The sequence below is a fragment of the Narcine bancroftii genome, chromosome 4 (genome assembly GCF_036971445.1).
Source record: "Narcine bancroftii isolate sNarBan1 chromosome 4, sNarBan1.hap1, whole genome shotgun sequence".
NCBI classification, from domain to species: Eukaryota; Metazoa; Chordata; class Chondrichthyes; order Torpediniformes; family Narcinidae; genus Narcine; species Narcine bancroftii.
The window spans coordinates 259556814-259574697 of NC_091472.1; the positions used below are offsets into that span (position 1 = coordinate 259556814).

General features: G+C 42.6%; 1 protein-coding gene across 1 annotated transcript in view; it reads right to left on the reverse strand.

Annotated features, from left to right (window-relative positions):
- The window catches only part of LOC138762456 (contactin-associated protein-like 5), a 762501-nt gene that overhangs the window by 715443 nt on the left and 29174 nt on the right, over positions 1 to 17884 (reverse strand). The window contains exon 3 of the mRNA XM_069936213.1: positions 17599 to 17742. Within this exon, the coding sequence (XP_069792314.1) occupies positions 17599 to 17742 (144 nt within the window). The remainder of the gene's footprint in view (positions 1 to 17598; positions 17743 to 17884) is intronic.

Below are 17884 nucleotides of genomic sequence, written 5' to 3' on the forward strand. Positions count from 1 at the left end.
TGGCTTCCCGCGATGCTTCACTTCCAGTGGTGGGTCCCACCTTGAGGAGCAGCAAGAAGATTCTGGCAGCCGGTCCCTCTGGACTTGGGCATGAGTTGAGCAATGATTTGGGGCTTGCACACATGGTTGCCCTCCTTGGGTTTCCTTTGGCCTGGTAGACCTTCACCCCATGTGTGCCCTTGCTTACCGCATCCTAAGCACACTGAGTACTTCGCAGGACATTGGGCACGGGGATGCTGTTCCTGTCCAAAGAAGTAGCATCCATGGCCATGCATGGCCACAACAGTGGGTGTTGGAGGTGCGGAGGGTCACCAGCGCCCCAATGCTTTCATTCGTGAGGTCGTCAGCTCCCAGTTGGGCCTGTTCAAGCACTTTTGCCAGGTCCAAGTTGCTGGCCAAGTATTTCTTCCCCAACTCCAGCAGTCGCTGCCTCAAGTACCTCAACCTCATTCCTGCCACGAGGGTGTCCCAGATTTGTTCCCCCTTTCTCACCTGGGCCGTGGCCACTTCATAGTTGCATTTTCTGGTCAGGGCCCACAGTTCATCCAGCGACTCATGTTGCCAATGTTTAGAGTCGGTACCTCACCAGCACATCATTCAGGGGCCTCATGTAGCAGGCCTTCGAGCCTTCTAAGGCTGACTCGTAGGTAGCACAGTCTCTGATGATAGTGTACCCTTTGGGGCTGACTCGAAAGAGAAGTACCGATCTCTGGAGACCATCCGAGTTGAAGACGTCTTGTGTGGCTGTCAGAAAGGACTGGAAGCACTCCAGCCAGTAGGGTCAATCTGGAGCATGCCTGGCTTCACCCCGTTTCAAAAAATTGTAATGCGACTAAATGCACTCAGAGACAAGTGAGGAGTACCACCACACTTTTAATTGCTTACAATCAATGGCCAGTAGGCACAATAGTCCTCAGGTGAATCTTAAGTAATGTGGGAAAACTAGGGTTTATATTGGGATAGGTGAGGGTGAAGCCAGGGGAGGAGCCTGCCATCTGAACAATACAGAGAAAGTGAATTCCACTTCACTGCACAGTAGAATCCCTATTATCTGGCATCTACAAGGATCGGAAGATGCCAGATAAGTGAAAGTTCCAATTGCTTGAAACTGCCTGTTCCGTGAATGGAGAATGAACAGCAAGGTGTGTCGATCTTAAACCTCGGTATTTTTACCCATTTATTTTCCATGATTTTTTTTTTTTGCCGGTTGCTTGAGGCTACCGGTTGCTTGAATTACAGATAACAGCATTTTTAACTGTATAAAAAGGATTCAAATTGTAAGGATTGGTAAGTCTTTTATTAAACAAGAATGGGAAAAGATAATAGAGCTTGAGAGAGACTTTCAAAATGTTCGTGATGGGTCAAAGTAGGTAAGGCTAGTGGATTACTTCCACTGAAACACTGCGAGGTAAATTACAAATTAATTTGAAATGGAGGTCAGAAAATAATTCTTGGGCAAAAGCATTTCAATTGTGAAATTGCCATAATAGTCACATTTGTAAGATGTGTTAAAAATGAATATTAAAATCAAGAGGAGGATAAGACACGGAATATCAATCAGTTAAAATCCCTGTCATTAGGTTATAATATTGTACAGTAATTTATGTTGTTAAATTGACAAAATGTAGATTTAATGTGGCTGCACCTGAAGCTTTGTACGAAGCCCAATCTTAAACATGCTCATGGTTTTTTTTTATTATCCTTCCCTAAACTCTACATAAACCTAAACAATAAAACAGTCATTCCAACCAACATTGGAATAAAAAGCACATAGATGTTTTATTGACTCAGGAGTCAGAATCTTGTAATAATGGGGTTGGATTTTAAAAAAAGACCACTCCGCATCAGTTGTGTTAAAGTCAACAAGTTTAATGCAAATTATTTTGCATAACTGGTCAATTTTATATTGAGCAGTGATGTAAAATGGGAAACATCAGATCAGTCAGCCAATTATTCTTGTCCAAATTTTCATATTCATTTAAGTTATTATCCAATATTCCATCATTCCCTGCATATTCATGCATCAAATCAGAAATTCATGTTTGGTTAACCACTATCCCTGGCTGTTTGTGTCAGGCACCAATTACTCTCTGTGTAAAAAATTACCCCACATATCTCCTTTAAACTTTAAATACATCACATTCTTATCCTGGGAAAAAGACTTTGATTGTCTATCACTCTATCTACGACTCTCATATTTTATAAAAAGTTTATAAGGTCTCCCCACAGCAGAAAAGTCAACCCCATTTTATCCAACCTCTCATATCTTCCAAATCCAGGTTGCAAGCTGGCAAATCCCTTTTGTACATATTTCAAAGCCTCCGCATTCTTAACGTAATGGGTAAGTGGAATTGCATACAAACATAGTGTGGTGGTACACGACCGGCCTACTGCAGGGGCCAACCTCTGTACCTGCAGAAGAGCACAGGGACAAGAAAACACTAACCCAGTACACAGTCAGGGACGTCAGGACCATGACCGACGCATGGCGGTTCTGCATGAAATGCAAACCTCACTTCTTCCGCCCGCCCCAGGTTCATTCGAAAAGGCCATTTGGCCCTTCGAGTCCCTCAGCATGGACTTCAAGGAGCCCCTGCCTTCCACAAATTGGAACGTCTATTTCCTCACGGTCATAGACGAGTAGTCCCGCTTCGCTTTAGCTATCTCTTGCCCTGACACCCCCACAGCCACCGTCATCAAGGCACTGACACGATCTTCACCATGTTCGGCTACCCCGCATCTATCCACAACGAACGGGGGTCTAGCTTCAAGGGGGAGAAACTACGCCAGTACCTGACAGCAAGGGGCATCGTGACAAGTCACACGACTAGTTACAACCCGAGAGGTAATGGGCAAGTGGAAAATGGGGTGATCTGGAAGGCAGTTCTCCTGGCCCTTAAGTCAAAGGGGTGGTCCGTAGAATACTGGCAGGATGCCCTTCCCAAGGCACTCCATGCCATTAGATCACTCCTGTGCACAGCTACCAACAAGACCCATCACAAATGCCTGTTTTCATTCCCAAGAAAATTGGCGATGGCTCACGACCCCGGGTCCAGTGGTCCCTCGTAGACACATGTGGGCACACAAGGCCGAACCCCTGGCCAAGCAGGTGTTCCTCCTACACGCGAACCACAACTACACCTACATTAGGTTCAGCAGCAGCAGGGAGGACACCTTCTCAACTGGGGACCTGGCACTAGCAGGAGCACCCACCACAGCACAGGACCATGCTGGCCTGACACACTCCTCCCAACCCCGGATAGCTATGGGACACTCAAGATCTCCTTGGGCACCAAGGATTCATTACAATTGTGGGGGACGAACCTGCCCTCCCCCACCCATCCAAAGCAACACACACACCTCAACCCTGGCTCCCGGCCATCCCTCTATGCTGCACTACTCCAGCTGCTCTGGCCCCCGCCCCCACATACCCCCACTGACCAGTGACCAGGAGCCAGACACTCGGACGACAGCCGGACCGCCTCAATCTGTAAATAATGTGTATATGTTTTGGGGCTCCGGGTAGACCATGGACTGCAACCTCCCACCCACCCCCCCCTCACCCCAGGACAATTTTAAAGAAGGGGGTGAATGTGGTTGTACACCACTGGCCTACTTCAGGGGGCAACCTCTGTACCTGCAGAAGAACACGGGGACAAGACAACACCCAGTCGGCTGTCAACCACCCTCCGGGATATAAGCCAGAGCCAGCCCTTCGAAGACAGTCTCAGAGCTTGTAACAGCATTTCTCACAGCTAGCCCTGTGGAAGTTATTGTCGAATAAAGCCTGTTGAACAGACTTTATGTTTTGTGTTTTTGCTTCTGTTTGATAGCGCGCCACACATAGATCCACGAAGTTTGTTGAAGCACAAACACACAAGAGACTACAGATTCTGGAATCTGGAGGATGAAATAAACTATCAGAGGAACTCATGGGGTCAGGCAGGATCTGTGGAGACAGATTGATGGTCAACATTTCAGTTCAAGACCCTGCAGCAGGAGTGGAAGTGTAGAAGAGAGATAGCCCGCAGAAAGAGGTGAGCGGGGAACTGCCATGTGACGCTTGAACTAGATGACGAGGAAGGTGTTAGGCAGCTGTGGCCAGATAGGGGAGTGAGAAAGGAGGTAGAGACAAAGTGCTAGAAAATGACAACTGGACACAGCAAAGGGCAATGGATTCTTGAATTCAATGAGTAAGGAAGGTGTTAAGTAGAATGATGAGGGAGGGGTGAATGAAAGATAAAACCACCAAGGAAGGGGATAGGAAATAAGGGTGGTTGGGGGGGGGGGGGCATCTGTGTAGTTCAAAAGGAGGTAAAGGAATACTGGGGTTGATATGATGTGAGACATGTGACTTCATTGTTCAGTAGCACCAACCTCCCTCCTTTCTGCAGCCACACAGACACGTAAAGTACACCAGCAACAATATGGTGTAAATTACCATAATGCATCATGAGAGACAATTAATATAAAGGATAGATAAATAAATATCAGAGTTGCAGTTGACACAAAAAAGTGATGTTCCAATATTGCAGACAGATATTTTGATAGTTTTGGAGTAGTAGGTGAGGGATGTTCAAGAGCCTGACAGCTGTTGGGGAAAATCTGTCCTTGAACTTAGAGGTGCTGGGCTTCTGGCAACTACACCTTGTTAGCTGAGGGAATACAAAGTAATTCCACATACACAAAGGCATATTTGGAAATGACATTTTGGTGTTCTTGGAGCAGTCATTCTCAAACATTTTTTTGGCTATGGCCTCTTAAGATTCTGCTGAAGATTTCTGGGCCCCCTTCCCACTGAAGCATTCATGTTTATTTGTTTTTTTCCACAATTCTCTCCTACCGACTATGTAGAAGCACAAAAAAACATTGATTCAAATTTGATTCCCCTTTGAATGTGCTGTGGCTCACAGTGGGTTTCGCGGCCTCCATTGAGAATGGCTGATTTAGACCAAAGGCACAGGAAAAGAAATAGGCTATTTAGCCCACCAAGTCTGCACCACCATTCAATCTTGGTTAATTCATTCTCTCACTCATCCTCACACCTCAGCCTTCTCCCCTCCCCCCTACTCTTTTGTTCAGATCCCTCCCCTCCATTTTTTGTTCCGACTCTGCTTCCCCCTCCCTTCTCCTTTCCAGTTCTCCTCCCTCCCTTCATCTATCCACCCCTCCTCCCTTTGATCATTGCTGTCCCCTCCCTCCCTTCTCCACCTACCACCTCCTGCCTTTGCAACCACCCCTCCCCCCCACTCTTTTGATTGGACACCTGCCAACATTTTTTCCTACCTTGATGAAGGGCTCAAGCCTGAAACATTGATTGTGTATTTTTACCTTTGCTATGTAGAGGACACTGCTTCACCCGCTGAGTTTCTCCAGCTTTGTGTTTTTACTTCAAACACAGCATCTGTAGATGTTCATGTTTTACTTCTCCATAATCTTTGATGCCCTGGCTAATGAAGAAACTATCAATCTCTGCCTTAAATACATCCAATGACTTGGCCTCCACAACCACATGCGGCAACAAATTGCACAAATTCACCACCATCTGGCTAATGAAATATATCCTCACCTCTGTTCTAATTGGACGCCCATCAATCTAAAAGTTGTGCCCTCTTGTCCTGGGTTCTCCCACCATGGGAAATAACCTTTCTACATCTATTCTGTCCATGCCAAGATGAATCAAAAGTATTTTCAATGCAATTTTTGTAATGTTTTGTGATGTGGGTATTGCTGACAAGGACGGTATCATTTTTCTTGAGTAGGCAGTGGTGACCTGCCTTCTGAAAGTTGGTACAATCTGATTGATCTCCAATGCCAAATAAATTCAATAAAAATAGTCAACTAAATAGTATTTTTTTCCCCTCAAACATTTCACCGATCAAACCATATATAGATGATTGACAGCAAAATGGCCAGTTCTCTTATAGGGTGAACAAGTTATCATTATCAGAAGTTGGAGAATATTGATCAAGAAAATCACTGTGCACCTTGGGAGAAGGAGACTTTCTGCTCCTGAAGCTTGAAAATGGCCAGAGTGGAAGTGAGATTGAAAATTCAAGTGTCAAGGAAGCTCACTCTGAGCATTTTTCCATCATCTGCAATATTGGCTCAGTTTTACCTCCTGTCCATTAGCACGCCTTGACCTATTATTGGCCACACCTGATATTTTATTTTCACACTCTCATTGCCCCATTGCAAACCACTTTGAGAGCACTTTTGTGTTCCTCTTCAACCTTTGTTTTGGCATTGGCCCCAACTTATCACAAATCCAATGAAATCATATATTTTAAAACTTTATCAAATTTAGACATTCAGGCCTTGATGGTCCAGGGGCCAGTGCTACCAAAATTAACTGACAACCCCTGTACATTTTAATGGGTGGGAGGAAACCGGAGCACCCAGAGGAATCCACACAGAAATGGGGAAAAATGTAAAAACTCTGAAGAGATGGCACTGGATTCAAACCCAAATCGTCGACACTGTGCTAACGGCTATGCTAATTGCACTCTGCTTCACATCTTCTCTGCAACTTGAAAATAACTTATTTCTCAATTGAGTTCTGATGAAGACATTTAATTCTGAACCACCAACTTTTCACAGCTGATTCCCGTCTGCTGGCATTTTCTGGTTTTATTTCCAGTTTGCAGCACCTGTAGTGTTTTAGACTTTCTTGCCTTACCACACCAATTTCCATCCCAGTAGATCAATCCAAAACACATCAATTTCACAAGGAGACCTTCTCACAGACATCAAATTACAGAAAGTAGAAACTGGCTTATGCATTCTGAGAGGCTGATCAATTTATGATAAACAAAAAAATAATGAGATAAAACAAAGAGATAAAGTCACTGAATTGAGCATGAAGAATTCTCGAGGCCAAACAATGAGAAAGTCTAAGATTGTGAAAGCACAAAGGAGAGTGAGAAAAAGTGAGGAGGAGAAACCTTGACTGAGAAAGAACAGATGAGCAGGAATGTGAAAAGGAACACAATAAAATTTAAAGAATGTGAGAGAAGTCACAACTGTACAATTGAACTTCAAAATTAAAAATATAAACTTTCCCTAAAACAGTTAAATTCTCATTCTGACAAAAAAGCCTTCAACCTGAAATATTCTGTTTCTCTTTCCATAGATGCTGATCAACTTGCTGAGTTTTTACATCATCGTCTTCTTTTTATAGTGGTCCAAGAGAGTATTACAGCACAGAAACAGACCCTTCAGCCTAGCTTCTTTGTCCCGACCAAGTTGTCTACCCAAGCAAGCCCATATCCCCCAAAATCTTTCCTTTCCAAAATATTCCATGCAAGTAAATAAAATGCTATACATTTCTTCATCCAGTTTCACCCATGGATTTCAATAAAATAAACAAGTTTTCTAAAGCTTACCAAGACAACAGTACTCTGCACAAAATATTACAAATGTTCAAATAATCAGCATTTCTGCCTTTTTTTTTCAAATTAACAGCAGTCGCACCACATTCCTCTGGGAATTTCAGATTCTGCATTAATGCAATACATAATCTTTTTTTGTTCTTTACTGGTCCAACCATAATCCTCTTTCACCTTGAAGTATTTATTCCCTGATGTTATTTAACTTCTCATGTCCTTCTATTCCATTGCGGATCTTCCCAGCAGGAGGAAGAGGAAGGCAAGGCTACCAGCCACCATCCTGACAACATTTTACAAGAGCACAATTGAGAGCATCTTGTCTGGCTGCTTCATTGCGTGGTGTGGTAGTTGCAAAGCATTGGATTGGAAGTCAATCTCGACCAGTGGTTTTCAAACTGCCCCCTTAGACTCACATTCCACCTTAAGCACTCCCCATGCCATAAGAACTCTGTGATTAATAAGGGATTGCTTAAGGTGGAATGTGAGTGAAAAGAAAAATGTTTGAAAACCACTGTTTTAATTGTGCCTAATCGACTTCTTGTGTGCACAGTTTCATGACTCAAAAGGAAATGGGCCAATTTCAATTTTTCTCAAGAAAAATATTTCAGTAACAATTGGGCCTAGAGTAGTGGTTCTCAACATTTTTTTCAACTTACATCCCACCTTAAGCAATCCGTTTAGGGAGTTTGGGGGGCAGTTTGAAAACCACTGGTATAGTTTAGAGCAGTGGTTCCCAACCTTTTACTTTCCACTCACATACCACTTTAACTATTCCCTATGCCATAAGTGCTCTGTGATTAGTAAGTGATTGCTTAAGGTGGTATGTGAGTAGGAAGGGAAGATTGAGAATCACTGCTCTGGACACAATTATGTCTGAAATATTTTGCTTGAGAAAAATTGTCATTGGTCCATTTCCTTTGGAGTTATGAAACTGTGCACATAATGAATCAATTTGGAATGATTAAAACAGTGGTTTTCAAACATTTTTCTTTCCACTCACATTCTACCTTAAACAATCCCTTATTAATCACAGAGTTCTTATGGCATGGGGATTGCTTAAGATGGAATGTGAGTCTAGGGGGGAGTTTAAAAACCACTGGTCTAGATTGACTTCCAATCCAATGCTTTGCAACTACCACACCATGCAATGAAGCAGCCAGACAAGATGCTCTCAATTGTGCTCTTGTAAAATGTTGTCAGGTGGAAACTTATTCTTTCCACCCACATACCACCTTAAGCAATCCCTTATTAATACAGAACACTTATGGCATAGGGAATACTTAAAGTGGTAAGTGAGTAGAAAGTAAAAGGTTGGGAACCACTGGTCTAGAGGATCATCATATGCCAAGAATATGACTGGGGTTTCCCTTTCCTCTATTGATGATATTTTACCAGGAGCATTGCTTAATTAGGGCTCAAAGAATTACAGAAGACTCTTGCATCCAGCACACATTATCTTGGACTCACTACCATCAAGAAGGAGATACAGAAGAAAAAGCAGGACTGCCAGGCTGTGAGATAGCTTCTTTCCACAGGCAGTGAGATTGATGAACAGTGTCCTGTAACCAAGTCAATCATTCCAAAATATTTTTATATATTTATTTTAAATTATATCTTCATGCATGCATTTGATTATTATGTATTGTATATTGTGTATGTGTGACCTGGAGAAATGTTTTGTTGGGTTTATCCCCTTCCCTTTCTTCTTCCCTTCCCCTTTCTACTTCTCCTTCCTCCCTTTCCCCTCCTCCCCTTGATTGCTGCTGTCCTTTCCCTCTCTTCTCCACCTTTGCGACCATACCTGCCTCCCCCCCCCCCTTAATCTTTTGCTTGGACGCCTGCTAACATCTAACCATACCTTGATGAAGGGCTCGAGGCTGAAACATCAGATTATAATGAACAGTCAGATGATAATGAACTTGAACTTGTCCTCTCTAATGACCTTTCTCTGAGTCTGTGTTTCTTTCTAATTAAAAAAAAATTAATCACAAAGTTTCATCAAACTGAAACATTAACTGTGTCCTTCTCCACACACACACTTCCTGGTCTGCTGAATATTTCCTGCATTTTCTGGTTATAAATTTATTTTGTGCTTGAAATTACAACATATCAACAGCTGAAGATGGTCAAAAGAGAAACCAAAAGCAGTTTGGGGAGAATTAGGGAGTGTGGAGAACTGCCCACATACGAGTAAAAACACAATGCTGGAGAAACTCAGCTGGTCCTTTATATAGCAAAGATAAAAATACATAACTGACGTTTCAGGCTCGAGCCCTTCACCAAGGTATGGTTAGATGTTAGCAGGCGTCCAAGCGAAAGATTAAGGGTGGAGGGGAGGTTGTTCTTTAAAAAAAATTGAGCAAAACTGCCCCAAGTGATCAGTAGTGGAATATTGAGCACAGTGACACCTCAAAGTTGTGTGCTCAGCCCACTCCTGTTAATACTACTGTCCCATGACTGCATCACCAGAGCCAGCTCCAATTGTGTCATCAGATGACATAACAGTAATTGGCCTCATCAGTAAGGATGAGTCGCACTGCAGAGAAGAGGTGGAAATCTTGTGATAAGGTGCAAAAGTGATAACCTGAACCTCAACATGGAAAAGACGAAAGAGATAATCGTGGAGTTCCAGAGGTCCAGGAATGACCACCCTCCACTACACATCAACAACTCTGTAGTAGAGAGAGTGGAGAGCACCAAGATGTTGGAAATTCACTGAACTAGTGACTTATCATGGACACACAACTCCTTACTTGTCAGGAAGGAACAACAGCGACTGCACTTTCTAGGAAGATGAAGGCCAGCAAGCATACCAACTGCCATCATGTCAACCTTCTGGATAGCTGCATCACAATGTGGTATGGTTGCTCCCTCTGACTGTACGAGGGACCACATGGCAGTAGAGATGGTTAGTACCTTCAATATCCATATTTCAGAAGACCAAGACGCCATCACATTGAGGAAATCGTAAAGAAGACCCACAACAACGTTGATTTTCTAACGAGTTTGAGAAGATTTGGCATGTCATTGAATATTCTATCAAACTTACACAGATAAACTGTGGAAAGTATGGTGAGTGGATGCATCACAGCCTGATTTGTGAATTAGAATGCCCAGGAATGTGGTAGACTCCAGAAGGCAACAACAGATCCATCACAGGCCCTGACCTCCCATCCATTCCAGGCATCAATGTGAGTCGTTGCTTCAAAAATGCAGCCAACATCAGAATGTATCCACATCGCTCCAGTAACAACAACTTCCAATTAATATCTTCAGGTAGAAGGTACAGAAGTTTGAAGAATAGAACCTCTTGGTTAACAAAACAATTTAATTCCAATAGATATTATCCTCTTGAAAATCCCCTCCTTACAATAATCATGGACTGCAGACCCAGCAATTCATCATGGTGAATAACAATACATCGAAGAGACTGAACACAGACTGGGAGATCACTTTGGTGAGCACCTCGGCACTGTCTGCCTTAATAGCGTGGATCTCCCAGTGACCACCCATTTCAATTCTCCATCCAATTCCCTTGCCAACATGTCTGTCCATGATCTCATGTACTGTCAGGCTGAGACCACCCGTAAATTGGAGGAACAACACTTCATCTTCCATCTGGGCACCCTCCAACTGGATGGCATTAATATCAACTTCTCTGGCTTTCATTAACACCCCCCCCCCCCACCAAACTTCTTCCCCTGTCATTTTTCATTTCCCTATCTCCTTTCACACAGATGTGATAAATTCTCACCTCCTCCCTTATATCCAAATAAAACATTTTGTTGGTCCTGGATTCCTCCCCCAATGTTTGAATTCTGGCACTTTCTGATATATCCTGTTTCTTCCTTTTCTGATCTTTCCTTGAAGGCAGCTATATATCCTTGCCTCCTGTCGATTCTGAAAAGACCAGCTGAGCATTTCAGTGTGTTTACTGCAATCACAGTATCTACAGCCTACATGTTTCACCTCTCTTCAAATCATTCCAGCACTTACTTTAAATGTGTCCCTATTTTGATTTTGATCTGCTGAGGAAGTAAGTTTTTCTTTTTTATCTTGGCCCCTCGATTTTCTACAATTCTATTTACATCTCACCTCATCTTTCTCTGTTCCAAGAAAAATAACCCCAAGCTATCTATGGATAAAATTCTCACGACCAGGCAATATTCTCATAAATCTTTGAATTCTCTCCGGTGCATCAGGTCTTTCCTGTAATGTGTTTGCAGTTCTCCAGCTGTGGTCTAAGGTGTGTGCATAAAAAAAAAGTGGCAAGTTCCTTTCTTTCTAAATTTAGACATACACTATGGTAACAGGTGCTTCTGGTCCACAAGCCCGTGCCTCCACATATACGCTAAATAACCTCCAACTCCGGTACGTTTTGGAGTGTGGGAGGAAACTGGAGCATCCAAAGACACGAGGATAACGTACAAACAGCATCAGATACAAATCCGAGTCGCTGCTGCTGGAACAACGTTGCGCTATCCACCATCAAAACATTTGGCACACAGATTCAGCTTGAAGGAAAACATCTGTTGTATCATGAGACTAGCTGAACGAGAACAATTGTTCACTATTGACCTTTGCAGGAATGAGAAATTCTTTGCTGCACTGATAATGTTATGCTTATTCATACTAGCACAGAAATAGAATGGTATGATCTATGGCACTAGAGCATGGCAAATCTTTTTGACAACTGCAACAAGCAGCCTCAAATATGACTATTGTTGATTAGCATTTTAATGAGTGATCAATCACCATAATTACTTTTCATTGCATCACACTCCCATGCACAGCTCGTATCTTTGGTGAATGATGTTGAGCTATCAGTCACAGCAGGTAAAATCTAAAGTTCTGGGCGGATACAGAAAATAAAACGGTGCAAGAAAAATCACCAAAGCTTAATAAATAAATTGGCTGATTAACGGTAACCATCAGTTATATGATGAAAAATAACTCTAAGAATCATAGATTCAGAAACAATTGCTTGCATTTTAAACTTTAAGCACAGTAAAAGGGATATCTGAAGAGATAGTCTCAAATAAAATTACACTAAGATAACTAAAGAGATGGACAATTCTTTGGTCAACTTTGTATCTATCTTTTATGGATTAACTTTAAAACATGGAAGAGGAAGCTTCTTCAAAAAAAAAGGATGCATGGTTAACATAGCAGTTAGCACAACGCTGTTAGAGCGCCAGCAATTGGCATCAGAGTTCGAATTGCACGCTGTCTGTATGGAGTTAATATGCTCTCCCGTATCTGCAAGGGGTTTCCTCCGGGTGCTCCTGCTTCCTCTCCCCTTTCAAATGTACTGGGGATTGCAGGTCAATTGGGAATAATTGGGTGGCATAACTTCATGGGCTGAAATGCCCTGTTACCATGTTGTATGTCTACATTTAATTTAAAAAATAGTTTAAAGGTGGGAAATCCAAAATACCACTGTGGCAGAGCAATTAAAGTTGGGATCATCCAATAACCTGGCATCAGGCTTGAAGGGTCGGAAGGCCTGCTCCTACTTCTTATGTTCTTCAACTTCTTAGGCAGTCCTTCTGGTGGGCTCAGTCTGGGAGATGTTGTATATAGCTATACAACATGGAAGCCATTTTCTCCAGTGTCTGTATCTATTATCAAGCACTTTTTTTAATTGTCCAGAATCAATATAAAATCATGGTCCTTCATCATACCACTTTCTTTCCAGCATCATCTAGGCTGTCTTAGAACAAATAGGGATAACATATTCACAGCACTGATTACTAAAACGATTCATCAAATTGGAATGATGTAAATAACAATTTGAGATGTGAGATTGATATACGGTACCTTTTAATCTTGGATCTTTTATAAACTGAGTAAAATATCCCAGAATATTCATTTTATATCATATTTTGTTTTTTTTAAATTTAAATTTACTCATACAAGACAGTAACAGGCCATTTTGGCGCACAAGTCCGTGCCACCCATTCTACAACCAATTAAATTACAAACCCCCCCAGTGCTTTTGAATGGTGGGGGGAATCAGGAACCCCCGGGGGACACCCATATAGACATGGGGAGAACGTACAAAGTCCTTATAGACAATACAGGATTCGAACCCCAGTCCCGATCGCTGGCACGGTGAAAGCACTGTGCGAATCGCGACACCAACAATGCCGGTCATGTATATATTTATTAAGTGGTGTGCGAGAATAATACACATGGTTAAAGACATGATGTATGAGGGTGGGCTTCACATTTCTGGATCATTAGGGTCTCTTCCAGGAAGATGAGACCTGTTCCAATGGAACAGTTTGCATCTGAACTGGGACTAATATCTTTGAGGAAGTTACCAGGAAAGTTGATGAAGGAAAGGCTGTGGATGTTGTCTACATGGACTTTATTAAGGCCTTTGACAAGCTCCCACATAGGAGGTTCATTAGGAAGGTTCAGACACTAGATATTCATGGTTAAGTGGTGAACAGGATTCAACAATGGCTGGACAGGGGAAGCCAGAGTAGTGGTGGATGATTGCCACTCAGACTGGAGGTCTGTAACTAACAAGTATGCTTCAGGGATCAGAGCTGGGACCATTGTTGTTTGTCATCTGCATCAATGAGCTGGATGATAATGTAATAAATTGGATCAGCAAGTTTGCAGATAAGACTAAGATTGGAGGTGTTGTTGTCAGCAAATAAACATTTCAAAGCTTACAGAGGGATCTGGACCAGCTGGAAAAATAGGCTGAAAATTGGAGATGGAATTTAATGCAGACAAGTGTGAGGTGTCGCATTTTTGAAGGAAATCCGAGAAAGGTTATACACAGTAAGGATATACACAGGACATTGAGCAGTGCGGTAGAATAGAGGGATCTGGGAATACAGATACAAAATTTGGCATATTGGTTTTCATAAATCAAAGCATTAAGTACAGGAGTTAGTATATTATGTTAAAGTTTATAAGACACTGGTGAGGCCAAATTTGGAGAACTATGTGCAGTTTTGGTTACCTAACTACAGGAAATATATCAATAAGATTGAAATAATGCAGAGAAGACTTACTAGGATGTTGCCTGGACATTAGGAATTGAGATACAGGGAAAGGTTAAACATGATATGACTTTATTCCATAGAGCATAGAAGGATGAGGGAAGATTTGATAGAGGTATTTACATTTATGAGAGGTAATAGAGAGAGTAAATGTAGATAGGGTTTTTCCACTGAGGGTAGTTGAGAAACAAACCACAGGACACTGGGGAAAAGTCTTGGGGGAACATGAGAGGGAACTTCTTCACATAGAGAGTGGTCAAGGTGTGGAATGAGATCCCAGCTGAGGTGGTGATTGTGGCCTCAGTTTTAGCATTTACAAGAATTTGGACAGGTACATGGATGGGAGAGGTATGGATGCCCATGGATGGGTGCAGTTCAGTGGGACGAGACAAAAGAAATGGTTTGGCACAGACTGGAAGGGCCAAAGAAGCCTGTTTCTGTGTTTTAATGTTCAATTCAGGTGCACCATGGTCCAGAGAAATGCTGTTTTGTCAGATTGTTTATGTATCGTTGGATGATAACTTGAAATATAAAATAAAAGGAATTGTTGACAATATTCAGCAGGTCAGGCAGAATATGTGGAAAGAGAAGCATAACTAATGCTTCAGGTTGATGAGCTTTTATCAAGACTAAAAATTTCTAAAGTTATCATATTTTGATGAAAAGGTGAAGAGCCTACTGCTGGTGCAGATGCATAGAAAGTGGGGAGTGGAGACGTAGCATAGCCCCACATCCAGTCCAACTGCTGTCAACTCCATCCAGGCTTAAATGAAGCCGACGGTGGTTTATTTTAAAATCCTGTGATCGCATGGTCTGGGATCAAAATGGTGGCGCCTATGTATGGCAGCGGCCACAAGGGGATGCACACTCTGGGGAAGCAGAGGACTGGTGCAGGGATCCAGCAAATGGGGAGACCACACCCCTTTTGTGAAGGACAAGGAGATGACCCATTGACAGTGACCATTGACCAGTGAGTGCGCTGAGAGGGTAGGCTATTGGTAACTCAAGGTAAAGAACCGGTAGGGCTATTAATTTGACCCGACAGGCCAGAAGTTGAGATCAACTGTAAACCCACAGTCATATCTTACACTCTGTTGGCCCGATTCCAAGGCAGTACTGAGGGAGGGGATTAGACAATATTGCCTTCATTAGGGATTCTGGAGGGGGAGGAGTTACAGTATCAGAGGCAGGCCAACCAGTACAGTGACTGCAACACAGTGTTCTACAGCAGAACCCATGCAGGCTGCAGCTTCTGGTGACTGCAGTCAAGTCACTTGCACCAGGGTGCAAATTGCTGGAGACTGGTTCAAGACTGGTGGAAGAGTACCAGCCATTGGAACCATGATGTGAGAGGGAGCCAAAGGCACTAAGGGCTTCCTAATTGTGTCGTAAGTTCAAATTTCAACACTCGGGATATTAATGGTTTAAACTAAAGCTGTGTGGTTCCAGAGGCTACGGGAGAGCTGGAGGTGAGTCCATGGACACTCACTGACTCAGAGGGACTCCCTTTCGCTTGCCTTTCTCTGACTGTAATGGCTGCTGGACAATTTCTACTGATGGCAAATCTTTGTCTGTTTACAGCAGACTAAAGGGAATTTTGTGCAATATTCCACCTGTTTTTATTACATGACAATGAAATAATCTTGAATCTTAAAGATAGAGAGACAAAGAGAACTATCTTAATGGGTGGGGCAGAGGATAATAGTGACAAGGTGCTCTTGGCAACATCACAATCTTACCAGGGCTTCACCCTATCATAGACCTTCTTTAGTTTTCTCTCAGTCCTCTATCCAACTTTTCTATAACTTAAAATATGCTTTATTCTTAACTTTTTTTTTCCAATTCTGAAGGAAGGCCATTGAGCTAAAACATTAACTCTTTTTTTCTCACCATTTGCTGCCTCCCATAATGAGCATCTACAATATTCTTTATTTTAAATCCTGCTCTCCAGGATTACCAGTTTATCTTTTCTTGTTGAAGGTGAAAGTGGACCTGCTTTCCAGCAAATGATGCAATTATTTGATTACCTACATTTGGGTGAGTCAAGATCAAAATCCACAATTTCATTAACAATTCAATCTCATGGATATAGTGTCTTTCAGAGCTGAATTGGGCAGAGTCAGATGGAGAAGTGCAGATTGAATTCAATCCGATACGTGTAAAATGATGCATTTTGGAAGGACGGGGTGAATGGTCGGTTTCTTAACAGTACGGGTGAACAGAAGGACCTTGGCATTCAGATCCATACATCTTCAAGGGCGCCGCAAAGGTTGATAGGATAGTTAAGAAGGCCTATGGGATGTTGGGTTTCATTAATAGGGTGATTGAGTTCAAGCGTAGAGAAGACATGATGCAACTCTAAAAATCTCCAGTGAGATCACACTTAGAGTAATGTGTTCAGTTCTGGTCACCTCATTATAGGAAAGATGTGGAAGCTATGGAGAGAGTGAAGAAGAGATTTACCAGGATGTTACCTGGATTGGAAAACAAGGCTTATGAGGCAAGATTAGCAGAGCTGAGACTTTTCTCTTTGGAGCGTACATGGATGCATGGCCATCACCAAGGGGAGACATTTGAGGGCATTGTCCCCCCAAATGAGTTATTGTGCCCCACCCGCAATACTAGCGTCACTGCAATATAGGCAGCAGGTTTTTCTGTAACATCAGAGGGAGGGGAATTGTGACAGCAGTGCACAGAGGAGGTACATGGCAGGTAGGCACCACCAACTCCCCCCCGCGGAGTGAGTTTTCGAACGTCAGATTGTGACCTCCCCCCTCCATGGTTACCATAATGACCCCCAATTAGACTTGTTCTGACGCTGGCCCTGGAATGATGAGAGGAGACAATAGAGGTCTACAAGATTATGAGACACAGCAGCATCTTTTTTTTCTCCCAGGGTAGAAACAGCAAACACCAGAGGACATATGTACAAAGTGAAGTATAGGAGAGACATCGGGGTGTTTTTTTAATGCAAATGGTTGTTGGTGCATGGACAATGATGGTTGTAGAGGCTGAAACATTAGGGGCATTTTAAGAGACTCAGACAGATAGAATAAAGATAGATGGTTACAGGGTAGGGAAGGTTTAGTATTTTTTAAGGAATATATGGGTCAGAACAACATTGAAGGCTGAAGGGCCTGTACTGTGCTGTAGTGTTCTATGTTCCATGAATTTAATAAGTTCCTTACCACAACATGTATCTGAGGCTTGCGTCGCTTGGCCAGGTCAATGATATTCACTCCGTTGTAATAGAGATTTTCAATGCAGCCATGGAAATTCTTCCTTAGAAATGTCACAGACTTTCCCGGAACTGGAATCCCTCCAAAGCTGAGCTTTTGATCAACAAATGAACAAATAAAACAGGTTATTATGTTTCTTGATGATAATGAAGAAACCACTCCTAGGTTTAGTACCAGGACAAGAAATCAATTGTTGCACATCTCCATGTCAATTCCCAGAGTGGCTAAATTGGCA